This window comes from Salvelinus fontinalis, chromosome 27, assembly GCF_029448725.1.
Source record: "Salvelinus fontinalis isolate EN_2023a chromosome 27, ASM2944872v1, whole genome shotgun sequence".
Taxonomy (NCBI): Eukaryota; Metazoa; Chordata; class Actinopteri; order Salmoniformes; family Salmonidae; genus Salvelinus; species Salvelinus fontinalis.
The window spans coordinates 5,138,075-5,155,977 of NC_074691.1; the positions used below are offsets into that span (position 1 = coordinate 5,138,075).

The 17,903-nt window shown below is 42.7% G+C and overlaps 1 protein-coding gene across 1 annotated transcript; it reads left to right on the forward strand.

Annotated features, from left to right (window-relative positions):
- Window positions 1–1,792: 1,792 nt before the first annotated feature.
- Window positions 1,793–17,720, forward strand: LOC129824899 (activator of 90 kDa heat shock protein ATPase homolog 1-like). The gene is made up of 9 exons (XM_055884454.1): window positions 1,793–2,239; window positions 9,484–9,674; window positions 11,965–12,047; window positions 12,607–12,724; window positions 12,837–12,928; window positions 13,396–13,521; window positions 14,509–14,610; window positions 14,707–14,758; window positions 17,200–17,720. Exons 1-9 carry the CDS (start codon window positions 2,160–2,162, stop codon window positions 17,370–17,372), a joined length of 1,017 nt encoding a protein of 338 aa, XP_055740429.1. The 5' UTR covers window positions 1,793–2,159; the 3' UTR covers window positions 17,373–17,720.
- The last annotated feature ends 183 nt before the right edge of the window (window positions 17,721–17,903 follow it).

Sequence of the window (17,903 nt, forward strand, 5' to 3'; positions counted from 1 at the left end):
GGTGCGGAGACACTTGTCGCCGGCCCCGGACTGGGGACCCTCGCCGCAGGCCCCGGACTGGGGACCCGCGCCGCAGGCCCCGGACTGGGGACCCTCGTTGTAGGGTCCGGACTGGGGACCTTCGCTGGAGGATCCGGACTGGAGACCATCGGTGCAGGCTCCAGACTGACCCGTGGAGCAGGCACAGGATGAACCGGGCTGTGGGGGAGCACTGGAGATCTGATGCTTATCCCTGGCACCACTCTTCCCGGCTGAATGCCCACTTTAGCCCGGCACCTCCAGAGCGCAGGCACAGGTCGAACTGGGCTGTGGGGGAGCACTGAAAATCTGGTGCTTAGAACTTGCACCTCTCCTCTTGGCTGAATGCCCGGCACGTGAGGTGCGCAGGAATAGGACGCACTGAACAGTCACAGCGCACCGGAAACACAGTGCGCAGAGCCGGCGCAGGATACCCTGGGCCAAAACGGCGCACCGGAGACCAAGAGCGCTGAGCTGGAACAATCTGCCCTGACTGGATACCCACTCTAGCGTGGCACTTGCGGAGAGCTGTCTCCGAGCGCACCGGGGCTTGCCGTGAGCACGGGGAGTTACCTCCACTAACCTCCCTGTGTGCCCACCCCAAAATTTTGGGGGGGGGGAGTGGCTTCTCGGGTTTCCGTCAATGACTTGCCTCCTCATATCGTCGCCGTTCCGCCTTTGCTGCTTTAATCTCCTCCTTTGGACGGCGATATTCACCAGCCTGCCTCCAGGGTCCTTTACCGTCCAGAATCTCCTCCCATGTCCATTCGTCCCTTTTTCCACGCTGCTTGGTCCTTTGGTGGTGGGTAGTTCTGTCACGGCTCTCTTCGTAATGAGGATCGGACCAAAGCGCAGCGTGGTAAGTGTTCATGATCTTTAATTAACCAAAACACTTGAACAAAATAACAACGTGAAGAAACCGAAACAGTTCTGTAAGGTTTCCACTTTTAAGCAAATGTTTCCCAAAATAGAAACTGACCATTTTTAATCAAATGAGCAGAATCAGTACATTTTTATCTAAATTTGCATTTTAGCCAAATACATTCAAAATATTTTTAGTAGTAAAAAATTACATTTATTTTTCTAATCAGTAGTTAAGCATACAAATCTTACATTTTTTAGCCAAAGATTTTTTAGACTATACATTTGTTACTGAATTAAGAACTTGGTTTCCTAAGATTTCTACAAAGTTTAAATTACTTTTAACCATTTCAAACAAGTTCTTTGTCAACAATGAATTTGGCTCTTCTTACTTTATACCCCACAAACAACATTTGAAGTTATAAATACCACTGCAAAAGTCCTATCAAAGTTAAGAGTTAAGAGTCTGTGTTTTCCAGAGTATCATTAGCAGTGCACTGCTTAAGTCAGTCTAGCCAAACATGGCCAATATGGCGCTTACCGGCTGTCTTTCACAGTTTTGTGGAGGGCTTGGACTTGCACAGTCACCTTGATCACAAAGATGAAGTTTCCTTGGTCTTGTGGTGTTACTAACGCTCCTTTCACTGCGGTCTAAAGACAACAGCAGAGCCAGGTGCTGGCACGCCCAGATTGCCTGGAAGATTTGTTCCACCTGGTTCACCACTGATTGAAGGAGGAGGAGTTTCACCACTGAGGAGCTCCCAGGCAGTTTGTCAGCACATTCACTGTCTCTAGTCCACACTCTAATCCAGTTGGTGGCGGTAATGCAATTTAATGTTGGTTGCCAACTGCCATAAAAAAATCTACAGAGGAAGAAGGAACTCTGCTGCTGCATTTTTTGAGGGGGGTGTAGGGGTACATGCGTCACTTCCGTCTGTAGCTGTACACCACCTTCATATGGTAATGGTGAAAGCTCTTTGCATGTCAAAACGACTTTTCTAGAAAGACCAGGGTCATAAACCAAGACGCAAACCGTCGCTCAGGAACATAGTTGCGGCCATAACGCAATTGTAGATAATAGTCAACCTATTTACTTAATCGGTTTAGCTTGCTAACGTTAGCTAGCTAATCATCACGTTCGTTCCTTTTGGTCGCCGGCATTTGCGATTCATTTAGCTAGCTAGTTAGCTGACGTTAGCAAGCTTCGGGGACTCAATTGTACAGCTTGTTTGATAGTAAGTTACTACTGTTGCTAACATTAGCTAGCCACCACTGTCGTCATGGCTAAATGGGGAGAAGGGGATCCACGCTGGATCGTGGAGGAGAGAGCCGATGCAACAAACGTCAACAACTGGCATTGGTGAGTAACGTTAGCCTAGTTGAAGAAAGCACACTGCCTTTCGAGATGCAGTTGGAAAGGCCTGCTCACTGGCCAGCTATTATCAGACCAAGGCAAGGGTTCCGGAGGTAGAAACACGGTTTAGACTGCTCCCACAACAGTTTTGCTTCGGTACTGCACTGCAGTTTAGATAACGCCCGGCCCAGACTCCCACATAGAGAAAGAAGTCCGTTGAAATGCCTAAAAATTTGTTTTTAAATATACTTAAGTATCAAAAGTAAATGTAGTTGCTAAAATATACTTAAGTATCAAAAGTATAGGTGTGGACAATTTAAAAGTTCCTTATATTAAACCAACCAGACAGCACAATTGTTTTTATTTATTTACGGATAGCCAGGGTCACACTCCAACGCTCAGTCAAAATTTAAAAACAAAACATTTGTGATTAGTAAGTCTGCCAGATCAGAGGCAGTAGGGATGACCAGGGATGTTCTCGTGATAAGTGTGCGAATTGGACCATTTTCTGTCTTGCTAAGCATTGGGCTCCCGAGTGGCACAGCAGTCTAAGGCACTGCATGTCAGTGCTAGAGGTGTCACTACAGACCCTGGTTCGATTCCAGGCTGTATCACAACAGGCCGTGATTGGGAGTCCCATAGGGCGGAGCACAATTGGCCCAGCGTCGTCCGGCTTATGGGTTTGGCCGGGGTAGGCCGTCATTGTAAATAAGAATTTGTTCTTAACTGAGTTGTGTAGTTAAATAAAACATCTAAATATAAGCAGTACTTTTGGGTGTCAGGGAAAATGTATGGAGTAAAAAGTAAATTTTCTTTAGGAATGTAGTGAAAGTTGTCAAATATAAAGAAAGTACTGATACCCCAAAAAACTACTTTAGTAGTACTTTAATGTACACTTAAGTACTTAACACAACTGCCTTGGTATAAAACATTCATTCATTGAATTATTCAAATAATTGTCGAGGATGCCAATTTTGTTTTTCCATCACTCACATCAAAATATATTAACATCTTCTATTCATCCAATGTCTGCTGTGTTTTTGGATGATGTGGCGTCTTTGCTGCTCCCTATGCGCAGTGAGTGCTAGTGTGCGTGTGATGTTCGTCCATATACACCAGGCCCCCAGTGTCTGGTCTGGAGCGTGAAGTCACGAGCTTTGCTGCTGCATAGCAACCTAGCGCTGCCAAAATGCCAGGTCTGTCTGAGGAAGCCTATGTAAATTACGATCGCCAGAACTGCCAAACTAAAACATTTTAGACGCCTGTTTTGGGCTCTAAAATGTGTTTATGATGATCAAGTTCCGTCCCCACAGTGAATTATTTGAACGTTCGCTACAAATCCAGATATTTAATTAAATAGTGATCCATTCTGAGGACTACATTTGTCGTCATACAGGACTGTGCTGACAGACCAACCACGATGGGATTGGTCGAAGAATCGGTTAGCATATAGGAACCGTACGATATTAGCTATAAATGCCAACATCTGCATTGGCCCGATGTCTAGCTTAATGCCAATGTGCAAAACCGATGTCAAAGCTGACGTTCATACCTATATAACATAGGTAGATGACGAATGACGCCACGGAGAATCCAGCACTACACGTGCAACACAGCATTCCCAACCTAGCCCACAATGTTTGCTGTGTGGATCTATTTTTCAGTTTCAAAGGAAGATAACAAAAAGGCCGCATGCAACGTTTGTGCTGCTATTTCCTGAGGAGGTGAGAAAGTGAAATCTTTCAATACCACAAACCTAATTACTCATTTGAAAGTGCATCACCCCCAGAAGTTCAGAGACTACTTAGAACAAAAGCAGGGAAAAAACTAAGCACACACTTCCAACAACTAAACAAGTTCAAGTCCAGCAGTCATTCGAAAGAGTGAGAGAATTTCAGCGAAACAACTCAAAGGCGAAATCCATTAACACCAAGATAATGGAATTCATTGCCCTTGACTGGTCGAGCACCTCGAGCCCCAGTACACATTACCAAGTAGGTGATTTTTTTCAGATGTTGCCCTACCGGAATTACACAGTATTGATGAAACGAACATCCATGAGCTACTTGCTATGGGCGTCACTGCTATTAGCTTCACGACTGACATTTGAATCAGAGATGTCAGCCCCATGAGCATGCCAAGTCTGACAATGAGTCGACAAGGATTTCGTACTGAGGAAAGCCGTATTGCATGCTCATTAATGTTACTGGTTCTCATACCGTTGCTGCCATTTCAACGGCATTTGAGAACATGTTTGAAACATGAACACTCCGAGCTCCATTCAAACAACTGACTGGAGAAATAAGCTCAACTGCCTCTGCAGCAGATGTGATACCCTGTCATGGCATTGAAACGCCTGCTCAACAAAAATGCCGACACAGACCGCCGGGTTAACTTGGAAAAGTTCTAGAGGCTGTGATCAAGCGATTCAGTGGCATTCTCTCTGAGCCTCTTTACCGCTACTTTGATGCAGACTAGCAACAGGGTTTACGTCAAATGTTAGACACAGCTGGACAAGATAGAAAGGGACACATTGACAGTGTGCACTGAGGAAGAAGATCCACGACAGAAGAGGCCACGGACAGACAGCTGAAACTTCACTGCTTGACATGTATGATGAAATCCTGGTTGAGAATGAAACGATTGAACAACGAAACAGCACAGCAAGTAAGTGAAAGAAATGGGTTTAGATTATTTTACTGGTGATGGGGACATACGTAAATGACAACAAAATAACTTCTTGGTCTGTGTGTGTGGGTGAACTATTTAACTGTACTAGAATGCTTAAGGACAAAATATTTTTAATCGGGTATCGGTATCAGATTTTTTTAGCAAGGAAAATATCGGTATCGCCCAAAAATGTCAAGTCGGTGGATCCCTATGAAGAGAAGAGCCAACCAACTTGCTAGTTCCAGCATCAGCGCGTGCTCAGGAAAGAGAGTGGAAAGGCAGTTTGCCAGTTACAACCCTAGCATTGTTAAGTATCTTGCTACAGTAGCTGGCTCGAATTCTCTGTTAGCTAGCCAGAAAAATGTTGAGTAACATTTAGCTAACTTAGTTAGATCAAATAATGTAGTTTATGGTGTGAAAATTAGGTAAAAGAACGTTTCAACATCAGATAACGTTAGCGCGAGGAACCAATTGGCTATATTATTGACTGGTTATACGACTCCTTGCCATTCCTTAAGCTATAACGTTAGTTGCTCACTGGACCCTGGCATTCTGTGTGAAATGTTAGCTAGCTAATGAACTATTGTTTTCCCTCTGGTTAATTTTCAGGGTGGGAGAATTAGGTGAAAATTAGATTTGTCGCTTGTTAAACAAGTGGATTCAGGGATCAAGTTCAGCTGGGCCTGGCTTCAAGCTGGATGCCAATAGAGGTGAAAAGGAACACCACACACTTTCCCTCTTTTTCAATAAGGAGTATAAAAAGGGATATGTCAGGTGTACGCACTCCCTGCCCGAAAGAGATCAATTATGCCAACAAAGGGTCTCGTGTTCTGCTGCTGGCACATTGTACACTTTCTTCCTGTGTACATCTGTTCTACAATGTGATAATGTGCAGTGTAGCCCAAAGATAATGCTTTTGCTGTGTTGAACTTGACCGTGCTGTAACCCTTTCGTGTGATTGAGGGGGGATTATTTAATGTTTTACTCCGTGAACGTTACTTTTGTACACATGTAGCCTTGTGCATTTAATCCATGTCCACTATAGTGGAGCATAAATAGAATGCCTGTTTGTTTCATTCTAGTGCAATATTTAGCGCGTGTCCGTGTGTCGTCACAAGCGTTCTATTATAAAGGCTGTCATCGCTAACGGCAACATTGGTGTAAGTCTAGGCAACAAATAACATTGGATTGTGTTCCTTAATTTTTTTAGCTAGGAGTTTGGTTCACATGAACCACTTTTTATTTCACACACCGAGACTGATCATGTTCTTTGTTGTTTAGTTAGAACAGTTAACCTGCGTTTCAAGAAGGGATTCCAGCCTAAAAGTCACTAGAAATTTAAAGCAAAAAAAAAAGAATCCCTGTGTTTGCGTGTGTCAGGGGGAAAAAAGTCGTCCTTTTGGGCTCTCACCAGTTTGCATCTCTGAATATTACATGCTTCATATTCAAATATTCCCTTTTTTCCCCAGAGTATTCACAGGAATGTCCCTGTATTGATGTGTAATATTGTTACTGTTTCTATAAATACTTCTGGCTTCATGTGACATCGGGAGTTTTCCATAGCGCTGACATTCCAATCCTATCTACTGGTTTTAATGTCTGTGGTATAAACTGTATGCAACCCGGATATAGACGGTCCGTGAATCGGCGTGTGCGAACGTGAGTAGATTACTCTGTATAGCATTATTGCTGCTGTAAGGTGAACCTGAGCGCTCTGGAGCAGGTTTTCATCAAAGATCTCTGTACTTTTCTCTGTTCATCTTTGCCTCGATCCTGACTAGTCTCCCAGGCCGTGCCGCTGCAGAACATCCACACAACATGATGCTGCCACCATGCTTCACCGTATGGTTTCCTCCAGACTTTGATGTACCTGTACTGTCACCTCCTCCTAGATGTTAGCGGGGTGAACAGGCTGTGGTTCGGTGGCTGAGGTCCTTGATGATCTTCTTGGGCTTTTACTCCAGGCGCTGTAAATGTCCTGGGGAGCAGGCAGTGTGCCCCCAATGAAATGTTGGGCTGGCTGCCCCACCCTCTGGAGAGCCCTGCAGTTGCAGACGGTGCAATTTTTGTACCAGTCGGTGATGCAGACCGACAGGATGCTCTTAATGGTGCATCTGTAGACGTTTTTGAGGGTCTTAGAGGCCAAGCCAAATGTCTTCAGCCTCCTACACCATACTCTCTGTGTGAGGGGACCATTTCAGGTCGTCAGTGATGTACACGCTGAGGAACTTGAAGGTTTTTACCCTCTCCACTGTGGCTTTGTCGATGGCCAAGACCATAGTACACCACATGCACTGGGGGTAGAGCATAATCAATCGTGTTGCTGTGGACACAGGATAGTCTCTCACACACACACACACACACATACACACACGCGACCTGTTTGACCTCGCTGTGATACTGTAGGCCTACTTATGTTACTTAGCTGAGAAATACTATAGCTATAAATGAATGACATTCACTGCCATAAACCTGTCTCCAATACATTTGTATTAGCTTACACAGGCCCACCGTGGACCTTTTTGGCAAATAAATATGTGTGAAAAAGCGTCCCGTGGTTTGATTTGTCAACGAGCTCAATGTATTCAACACTGGCGGTAACCAGGTGATCCTAGTAAACGCTGCCCCCTCTGGTATGTTCTTTTGTGAACTGTCTTGGACTCATTGTTTCCCTGTTTTTCTACTCAGATCATTTAGTCTGACTTAATAAGTGCAATAACTGTAAATACAGTGCCTTCAGAAAGTATTCATACCCCTTGATTTATTCCACATTTTGTTGCAGCCTCAATACAAAATGGATTTAATATTTTTTCCACTCATCTACACACAATACCCCTTAATAACTAAGTGAAAACAGGGTTTTAGAAATGTTTGCAGATTTATTGAAAAATGAAATACAGAAATATCTCTTTTCTGGGTCTAAGAGCTTTCCACACCTGGATTGCGCAACATTTGCCCATTTTTTAAATTTATATAAATTATTTTCAAAATTCTTCAAGCTCTGTCAAAGTGGTAGTTGCTTGTTGCTAGACAGACATTTTCAGGTTTTGCCTGAGATTTTCAAGTAGATTATAAGTCAGAACTGTAACTTGGCCACTCAGGAACATTCACTGTTTTTGCTAAGCAACTCCAGTATAGATTTGGCGTTGTGTTTTCGGGTTGTCTTGCTGAAAGGTGAATTCATCTCCCAGTGTCTGGTGGAGAGCAGACTGAACCAGGTTTTCCACATTTTGCTTGTGCTTAGCTCTGTTCCGTTGCTTTCATTTTTTTTATTTTTTATCTTAACACTCCCTGGTCAATAACAAACAGGCACCACTATGCTTGAAAAAATGGAGAGTGAAACTTGAAAAAGTGATTTGAACACTTTGTATTCAGGACAAAAAGAAAGTGAATTGCTTTGCCACATTTCTTTGCAGCATTACTTTAGTGCATTGTTGCAAACTGGATGCTTGTTTTTGGAATATGTTTTATTCTTTACAGGCTTCCTTTTCAGTCTGTTAATTAGGTTAGTATTGTGGAGTAACTATAATGTTGTTAATCCATCCTCAGTTTTTTCCTATCACAGCCATTAAACTCTGTAAACGGTTTTAAAGTACCCATTGGCCTCGTGGTGAAATCCCTGAGCAGTTTCCTTCCTCTCCAACAACTGAGTTAGGAAGGACGCCTGTATCTTTGTAGTGACTCTGTGTATTGATGCGCCATCCAAAGTGTAATTAACTTCACCATGCTATTATATCTACCAAAAGGTCCCCTTTTCTTTGAGGCATTGGAGAATCTCCCTGGTATTTGTGGTTGAATCTGTTTGAAATGTACTGCTCAACTGAGGGGACCTTACAATGATCTGTATGTGTTGGGTACAGAGATGAGGTAGTCATTCAAAACTCATGTTAAACTCTATTAATGCACACAGAGTCCATGCCTTTTTAGTATGTGGCTGTTAATCAAGTTTTTACACCTTAAATCATTTAGGCTTGACATAAAAGGGATTGAATACTTTTGTAGCTTTTAATTTATTAATTTGTTTATTTTTATCCACTTTGACATTATGGGGTATTGTGTGTAGGCCAGTGACAAAAGCATTTCAATTGAATCCATTTTGAATTCAGGCTGTAGCTGAACAACATCTGGAAAAGGTCCAGGGGTGTGATTGTCTTCAGAGAGTAATGTATATTTATTATTATGTAAATAAACCCAATTGAACTATATTTCTGAAGGAAAAATTCACTTGCCTAAGAATAGGTGATTTGAAACGGATTACTTTCTTTTGAGTCCATCTAGGGCTGTGTACACACTGCTACAATTGAGCTTTGCTGGCATGGTGCCAGCAACACCTGGGTTGTGGGTTTGGTACCGGCACGGGCCACATACTGAACATGTCACTGTGTCAATGTTGACAGCCAAATTACCATATCACAGTTTTACTAGTTCATTACACAAGCACAAAATATGAGCGGTCTGAAACGGGGAAGTTCTCCAATAGCAAATGCTTGTTTCTGTTACAAGAATGCTTTGTTGGGTGACTGTGTGCCCTACTGAACACAACCCAGTTGAATATATGAATTCATTGCGTGTCCCTACAGGACGGAGCGTGATGTGACAGGCTGGTCGACAGACAAGCTGAAGGAGCTCCTGTTGGGGCTGCGCGTGGAGGGACCCGAGGGGAGCTGCGAGGTCACCGACGTCCCGACGCTGGACGGCGAGGCGTCCATCAACAACCGCAAGGGAAAGCTCATCTACTTCTATGAGTGGAACGTCAAGGCGACGTGGACCGGTGAGTGCAGCACACTCACACACACCACTCTGTATGGAACTCATGTTGAAAACATAGTAAGATGTTTTCTGCAAGGAAAAGTATCCCACATTTTGATTGAAACACAGAGGGGTTTGAGCCAAACTAAGTGCAGCTTAGCACTTGTTTCCATGGTGATGAGACTCACTTTTATTTATTTTATTTAACCAGGTAGGCCAGTTGAGAACAAGTTCTCATTTACAACTGCGACCTGGCCAAGATAAAGCAAAGCAGTGTGACACAAACAACAGAGTTACACATGGAATAAACAAACGTACAGTCAATAATACAATAGAGAAATCTATATACAGTGTGCAAATGTAGTATGATTAGTGAGGTGAGGCAATAAATAGGCCATAGTGGAGAAATAATTACAATTTAGCATTAACACTCTAGTGATAGATATGCAAGTAGAGATACTGGGGTGCAAAAATAAATAACAATATGGGGATGAGGTAGTTGGGTGTGCTATTTACAGATTGGCTGTGTACAGTGATCGGTAAGCTGCTCTGGCAGCTAATGCTTAAAGTTAGTGAGGGAGATATGTCTCCAGCTTCTGTGATTTTTGCAATTCGTTCCTGTCATTGGCAGCAGAGAACTGGAAGGAAAGGCGGCCAAAGTAAGAGTTGGCTTTGGGGATGACCAGTGAAATATACCTGCTGGAGCGCGTGCTACGGGTGGGTGTTGCTATGGTGACCAGTGAGCTGAGATAAGGCAGGGCTTTATCTAGCAAAGACTTATAGATGGCCTGGAGCCAGTGGGTTTGGCGACGAATATGAAGCGAGGGCCAGCCAACGAGAGCATACAGGTCGCAGTGGTGGGTAGTATATGGGGCTTTGGTGACAAAACGGATGGCACTGTGATAGATTACATCCAATTTGCTGAGTAGAATGTTGGAGGCTATTTTGTAAATGACATCGCCGAAGTCAAGGATCGGTAGGATAGTCAGTTTTACGAGGGTATGTTTAGCAGCAGCATAAGTGAAGGAGGCTTTGTTGTGAAATAGGAAGCCGATTCTAGATTTAACTTTGGATTGTAGATGCTTAATGTCAATCTGGAAGGAGAGTTTACAGTCTTACCAGACACCTAAGTATTTGTAGTTGTCCACATATTCTAAGTATGAACCGTCCAGAGTAATAATGCTAGTCTGGCGAGTGTGTGCAGGCAGCGATCGGTTGAAGAGCATGCATTTAGTTTTACTTGCATTTAAGAGCAGTTAGAGGCCACGGAAGGAGTGTTGTATGGCATTGGAGCTCGTCTGGAGGTTAGTTAACAGTGTTCCAAGAAGACGCCATTCTATAAACTTCTGGCCCGTCTGCATAGAGGTGGATCAGAGAATCACCAGCAGCAAGAGCGACATCATTGATGTATACAGAGAAAAGAGTCGGCCCGAGAATTGAACCCTGTGGCACCCCCATAGACTGCCAGAGGTCCGGACAACAGGCCCTCCGATTTGACACACTGAACTCTGTCTGAGAAGTAGTTGGTGAACCAGACGAGGCAGTCATTTGAGAAACCAATGCTATTGAATCTACCGATAAGGTTGTGGTGATTGACAGAGTCGAAAGCCTTGGCCAGGTCGATGAAGACGGCTGCACGGTACTGTCTTTTTTCGGTTATATCGTTTAGGACCTTGAGCGTGGCTGAGGTGCACCCATGACCAGCTCGTAAACCAGATTGCATAGTGGAGAAGATACGGTGAGATTCGAAATTGTCAATGATCTGTTAACTTGGCTTTCGAAGACTTTAGTAAGGTAGGGTAGGGTAGGATGGATATAGGTCTAACAGTTTGGGTCTAGAGTGTCACCCCCTTTGAAGAGGGGGATGACCGTGGCAGCTTTCCAATATTTGGAGATCTTGGACAATACGAAAGAGGTTGAACAGACTAGTAATAGGGGTTGCAACAATTGCAGTGGATAATTTTAGAGAGGGTCCAGATTGTCTAGCCCAGCTGATTTGTCGGGGTCCAGATTTTGCAGCTCTTTGAGAACATTGGCTATCTGGATTTGGGTGGAGGAGAAGCGGGGCTTGGGCAAGTTGCTGTGGGGGGTGCAGAGCTGTTGGCCAGGGTAGGGGTAGCCAGGTGGAAAGCATGGCCAGCCGTAGGAAAATGCTTATTGAAATTCTCGATTATCGTAGATTTATCGGTGGTGACAACTATATTCTCCCGTACACAAAGACCCAGGGGTTCAGTGAGATTTTGGTGGGTTGTCATAGTATCTGCCTTCAAAGTAGGCTTCATGACATCTCCCGATCTTTCTTTCTCCCCCAGGAACATCAAACACCGGAATCAAGTACAAAGGGAACATTGACGTTCCCAACCTCTCCGATGAAAATGACATGGACGACCTAGATGTAGGTTGTGACAGAATGCCATTCAGGATCATGCTCTTTCAGGCTAATCGACAGCTGCTAACTGTCGGTTGTAATGTTAGTTACTCTTGAAAAAAGTTACATTTATTTATTTTCTACTTTATTTAACAATTTTCAGATATGAGAACAGTGAGACATTGAAAACAGTACAACATCCCTAGTCCCTTTTCCCCTCCATCCATCCCTCCCACCCACCCCACCAAGGCTTCATACAAGGACATCACAAAAAAGTAAATAAAATAAAAAAAGACAAAAATAAACAATGATGGAAAGAAAATCTGAACATTCAAGAAATTACCAATTACTATCATTACAATGGCAACGTCACTGCTGACTTCCAACTGTAGCACCAACACTATTCTCCAATAGGAGCACCAACACTATTCTCCAATAGGAGCACCAACAACATCTAGTTTATATCAGTTGGCCCAAAGGGAGTTAAGTTTATTTCTTTGCACTACCTTTATATGGGTAGATGAAGAACGCACCTAACATAACAATCTGTATAGTCTTTGCTCTCTTTTTTTGGGGGGGGGCACAGATCAGTGTGGTTCTCTGCAAGGATGAACCCGATACACCTCTCACCGAACTCATGAGGAAGGAGGGAGCAAAGAAAGTGCGAGCTGCCCTGGGGAGCTATGTTGGCCACCTGAAATCAGGTGAGGCCTTTATTCAAATCTATTCAACTCTATTGCCTGTTCATAGCCATATTTCCATAGGCGATAGTTCCGCTTGATACTAGTTGAAATTGAACTTTTCCGATGATTGCAGAGTTCACCCAGGGCATGATCCTGCCCACGGCGAATGGGGCGGCGAGCAAGCCACAGCCATCGCAGACAAAGGTCAAAGTTGACAAAACCCAGGTGGGTAGCAGTTGCCTTCTTACCTTACGCCCTGATTCTCTAACCTAAATCTCTTCTGTTATGGATTTAACAATGGTGAAAACATCTAGCTAATGTTTACATCAATCCAATACAAACAAAAGAATGGAGAAGAATTGGGACGCAGCCAATGTATCAAGGGAGTAATGATTTAAAACCCAACTAGCAATAACAGTGTAAGGAGTGTTCCGTACATGTTGTGTTCAAGAGTCCAATTAGCAAAACAAAATAAAGAAATGTATTTTTTTTATCTGTAAAAATGTAACTGAAGTTCATCCCCACCGCCCTTCATACAATGTAAAGTGCCACAATCCATTCCAAAATGAATTTACTCAACTTCCAAGTTTTGGATATCAAGTATTCAGGCTTATCGAGTATTACGTGAGCTTCACCTAAGGTACAAAAATACTGGGACTTCATGATCACGCTTGTCTGTTGTCTGTCCCCAGATTGGTCCCTCTGTTTCTGCTCCACCATCAAGCACAGGGGTCAAGATTTCAACCTGCAAGTTTAGTCTCAAGGAAACCTTCCTCACCTCACCTGATGAGCTGTACAGAACCTTCATCAACCAAAACGTGAGTGGTCAAGTAGTCTTTTCCTTGTCCTTTCCTCGAACATCACTTATCGGGTCAGGCATAACAGTTGTACACTCCATGAACAAAATATACTCCAGGAGTATATTCATTACGCAGATTCTGTTGCTAAACGTATAGTCTGTTGCAAAATGTTTTGCAACTGTTTACTCCAAACGAGTTTCTATTGGACAAATTCAGTTGGGTCCCTCTCCGTTTCGTTCTATTTGCTGTTTGCTTCTGTTTTAGTTCTTAAACGGTTGCCCTTGCCAGTCCTTTCCCCAGTCACTGAGGAAGTAGGAAAGGATGCCATTTTAGAGTATTGAAACAACCATAGTTTGGCAATGGTGAGATGCAGAGAGGCTTAACTGCAGCGTTTCCCAAACTCGGTCCTTGGGACACCAAGGGGTGCATGTTTTGGGTTTTGCCCTAACACTGCACAGCTGATTCAAATGATCAAAACTTGAATTTTTGAATCAGTCGTGTAGTGCTAGGACAAAAACCAAAACGTGCACCCCTTGGGGTCCCGAGGACCGAGTTTGGGTGAAGCAGTAAAGCAGGGTTTCCATGTCATTAACAAGCTCAGTTGCCCTAATAATGTAGAGTAAGAATATCATTGAGTGCATGTGCTAGTTTACCTTCTAAAGAAAGGGTTTTACCTGGGTTTTGATGTCATTTTTATCCTTTTTTCCCCCTGCGGTACTTCACTAGTGCAAATAATTTCACCAGTGCAAACATTTGATTCACTCTTATATCCAATGTTGGATTTTACTGTTGCTTTCAATTGGGAACGAGGAGCAACCTCAGTGAACTAGACTTAAACTCTGTGTAGATTGCTGCTGGTTCAGAAATGTTGCCTATTGTAAGATAATGTCCACCTACTTTCAAATTGGTGGCCCATAACTCTTTTGAATCATGACTACTATTGGCTGACGGCTTGTAGGAATCATTGCTGATTCGCCTCCTCTGGTCTCCTCTCTGGTAATGCAGATGGTCCAGGCGTTCACCCATGCTGCAGCTGTGGTCGACGGAGAAAAAGGAGGGAAGTTTCAGCTGCTCGAGGGGAGTGTCAACGGAGAGTTTACAGAGCTGGTGAGGACACGTGAGATCATGTTTGTTTATCCGTCAATCGTAACCCATTGTGGAAGAACGTCCCAATTCTAACTAGTCTTTGTTTCCACTTCTTAGGTCCCAGATGAGAAGATTGTTATGAAATGGAGGTTCAAGACCTGGCCATGTGGTAGGTTTCCCCACTTTGCCCGGTTGTGCTCTGTTGATTTTGTGTGTGCTCCTTTTAACCTTATCAACTTTAATTTCAGCATGTCTCCACTTAGGTATTTCTTATACAGGTCATCTCTACAACACAAACTGCTTTCTCAACTAGCTCCTGGGGACCCACAGGTTTTTCAGGCTTTTGTTTCATCCTAGAACTAAGGATAACACTCATTGAGCAAACTGGAAACCGCATTTATTGTTGCAGAGGACTTTAACAAAGGAAATCTGAGGAGAATTCATCTCCTGTGTTACACGGGGAGAAAGGACACTTGATCATTGTTATTCTTCCTTCCGAGACAGTTAATCCAGAGAATCCGAGCCACCTGTTAGCTAAATGTAGTAATGAATAAATTGGCTACATTTCTTTCAATTGACAATTCTGTGAACTGTCTTGTGCAAGTTTTAAATTGACACAATACCTGTTAGCAAAGGTGCCAGCTAGAGATGACATGAAGGAGCTTGCAGGGATTTGTAGTCTCGTGTGATGTCTACTTTGATGCTAATTAGCATTTTAGAATCTAAGAGTAAAAAGAGCCCGAAAATATTGATAAATAAGCTTGTCCGAGAGAGATTTACATGGTTATCAAAATGTCACGCCAGGGCCTCAATTTAAAATGTCAGTTGAATTATGTTTACAAATTAATTAAAAATGAAAAGCTGAAATGTCTTGAGTCAGTAAGTATTCAACCCCTTTGTTATGGCAAGTAAAAATGTGCTTAAGTTGCCTTGGACTCACTGTGTGCAATAAGTGTTTTTAAGATGATTTTTGAATGACTACCTCAAACCCATGTACTGGACTCCACACATACAATTATCTGTAAGGTCCCTCAGTCGAGCAGTGCATTTCAAACACATATTTTCAAGCATGATGGTGGCTCCATCATGTTAGTCATGTTTTTTTTAGGCTAAATAAAACAGAATAAAGCTAAGCACAGGCAAAATCCTAGAGGAAAACCTGGTTCAGTCTGCTTTCCAACTGACACTGGGAGACATTCACCTTTCAGCAGGACAATAATCTACAACACAAGGCCAAATATACACTGGAATTGCTTACCAAGATGACATTGAATGTTCCTGAGTAGCCTAGTTACAGTTTTGGCGTAAATTGTCTTGAAAAATCTATGGCAAGACTTGAAAATGGCTGTCTAGCAATGATCAACAACCAACATGACAGTGCTTGAAGAATTTTTTTAGAGAATAATGTGCAAATATTGTACAATCCAGGTGTGCAAAATGTATAGACTTACCCAGAAAGATTTAACGCTGTAATCGCTGCCAAAGGTGATTCTAACATGCATTGACTCAGGGGGATGAATACTTATTTAATCAAGATACAGTATATTAGTGTTAAAAAAAAAAATATGTATTACAAATTATATAATTTTTCCTCTACTTTGACAGAGTATTTTGTGTAGATCGTTGACAAAAAATGACAAATCCATTGTAATCCCACTTTGTAACAACAAAATGTGGAAGAAGTCGAGGGGTGTGAATACTTTCTGAAGCATTGTATTTATATTCTGGATTCTGACATTGCTCACGTGATATCTACTTTGGATTTGATAATTGGACGCATTCTGACATTTCTTGATTTGATTATCTGTGTATTTGTTTGGTATTTGCTAGACATTCCACCACCGATAGAACAATGAGACCGATATCTCACTGGATGTATACATGTGAAGCATCCTGTTGGCGTTTCCGCTCACAACCAAATATTGTATGGAAGCGATAGCAAGCTCACTGGCGGGCAATGGGAGAAGATGGGTTTTGGCTGACATTCTGTACATTTTCTCATCAATTAAACATTTGATGTCAATACAGTTTTCTGTTCCTAAAAGTATAATTTGTTGTGGACAGAGTTTTGTGGACTTTTCCGTTTGCAAAAGTAAAAAATGCACTGCTTAGGAGTGCAAAAGCAAATGGAGTTATTGTACACGTGCACTTCAGAGTAGGTGTTCCTTAACGGAAATATGCAGATGTATACTGGAATGCGCCGATAGGATATCGCCAGCGCGTGCTTGGCTCTGCCCACCTCTATGCTTGTTCTGCCCACTATCACTCATTTGTTCCCATTAGACCACAGCGTGTTGATTCCATCTTGGTTTAGTTATACAAATATTTGATTCAACTGCACAGTTTGAGCTAGTAACAAGCATTTTGCTGCATCTATAACACCTGTAAATCTGATGTGACCAATACATTTTGATTTGATTTTAACATACCTGATTAAACTAATCACAGGCTTGATGATTAGTTGGATCCGGTGTGTTGAAACTGGGCAGGAACAAAAGCCTGCATACCCTGTTGGGGACCCACGACTGGACTTGAGGAACCCTGGATAGTAACATAAATGGCTTGGATATATTGTTTTTGCAACAACTCACTCTGATTTCCCTCTTCCAGAGCACTATGCGACTATCACTCTAAACATGAAGGATCGAGGCAATGAGACTGAGCTGAAGATGGAATGTAAAGATGTCCCTACTGGAGAAGAGGATAGGACGAAGGAGGGTTGGAAGAGATACTACTTTGAAGCCATCAAACAAACTTTTGGATTCGGGGCCCGACTCTACTGAGATTGACTCTAAGTCATGAACAAAACAAAAAAGAGAACCTGATTATTTAATGTGAATGAATAAATACTCTCTTTGGCACTGTTTCTTGTAGCACTAGCCATACTGTGTGTGTAGACAAACGGTGCATTTTCCACTTGGAAGACTGGCTTGCAGTGTAAGGGTCAGTGGTTCAAGGCTTCCTTTGAGGCCGCTTACCTCACCGAGTCTAAGCAAAGGAGATGTAGAAACAATCACTCGAATGACAGTATATTTACGTGCTGACAGTATTTGGAATTAATGATTAGTATTCTCTATCCAATTCTGCACATTTTGAAGTGTCGTGCTGAAATAAATGCGATTTTTACTGGATTATGTTTTGTGGGTTTGATGATGACTTATTGCGCAAGACTACTGGTTAGTGGCTACCGGATGTCCAGTGATGTTTCTCTTGAAAAAAGGTTGCTCGCGCTTGATATTCTTAGAGATTTGACAAACAGACATCAAAGAAATTGCAGTGCACATTAAATATGGACAAGAGGTACATTTAATTAA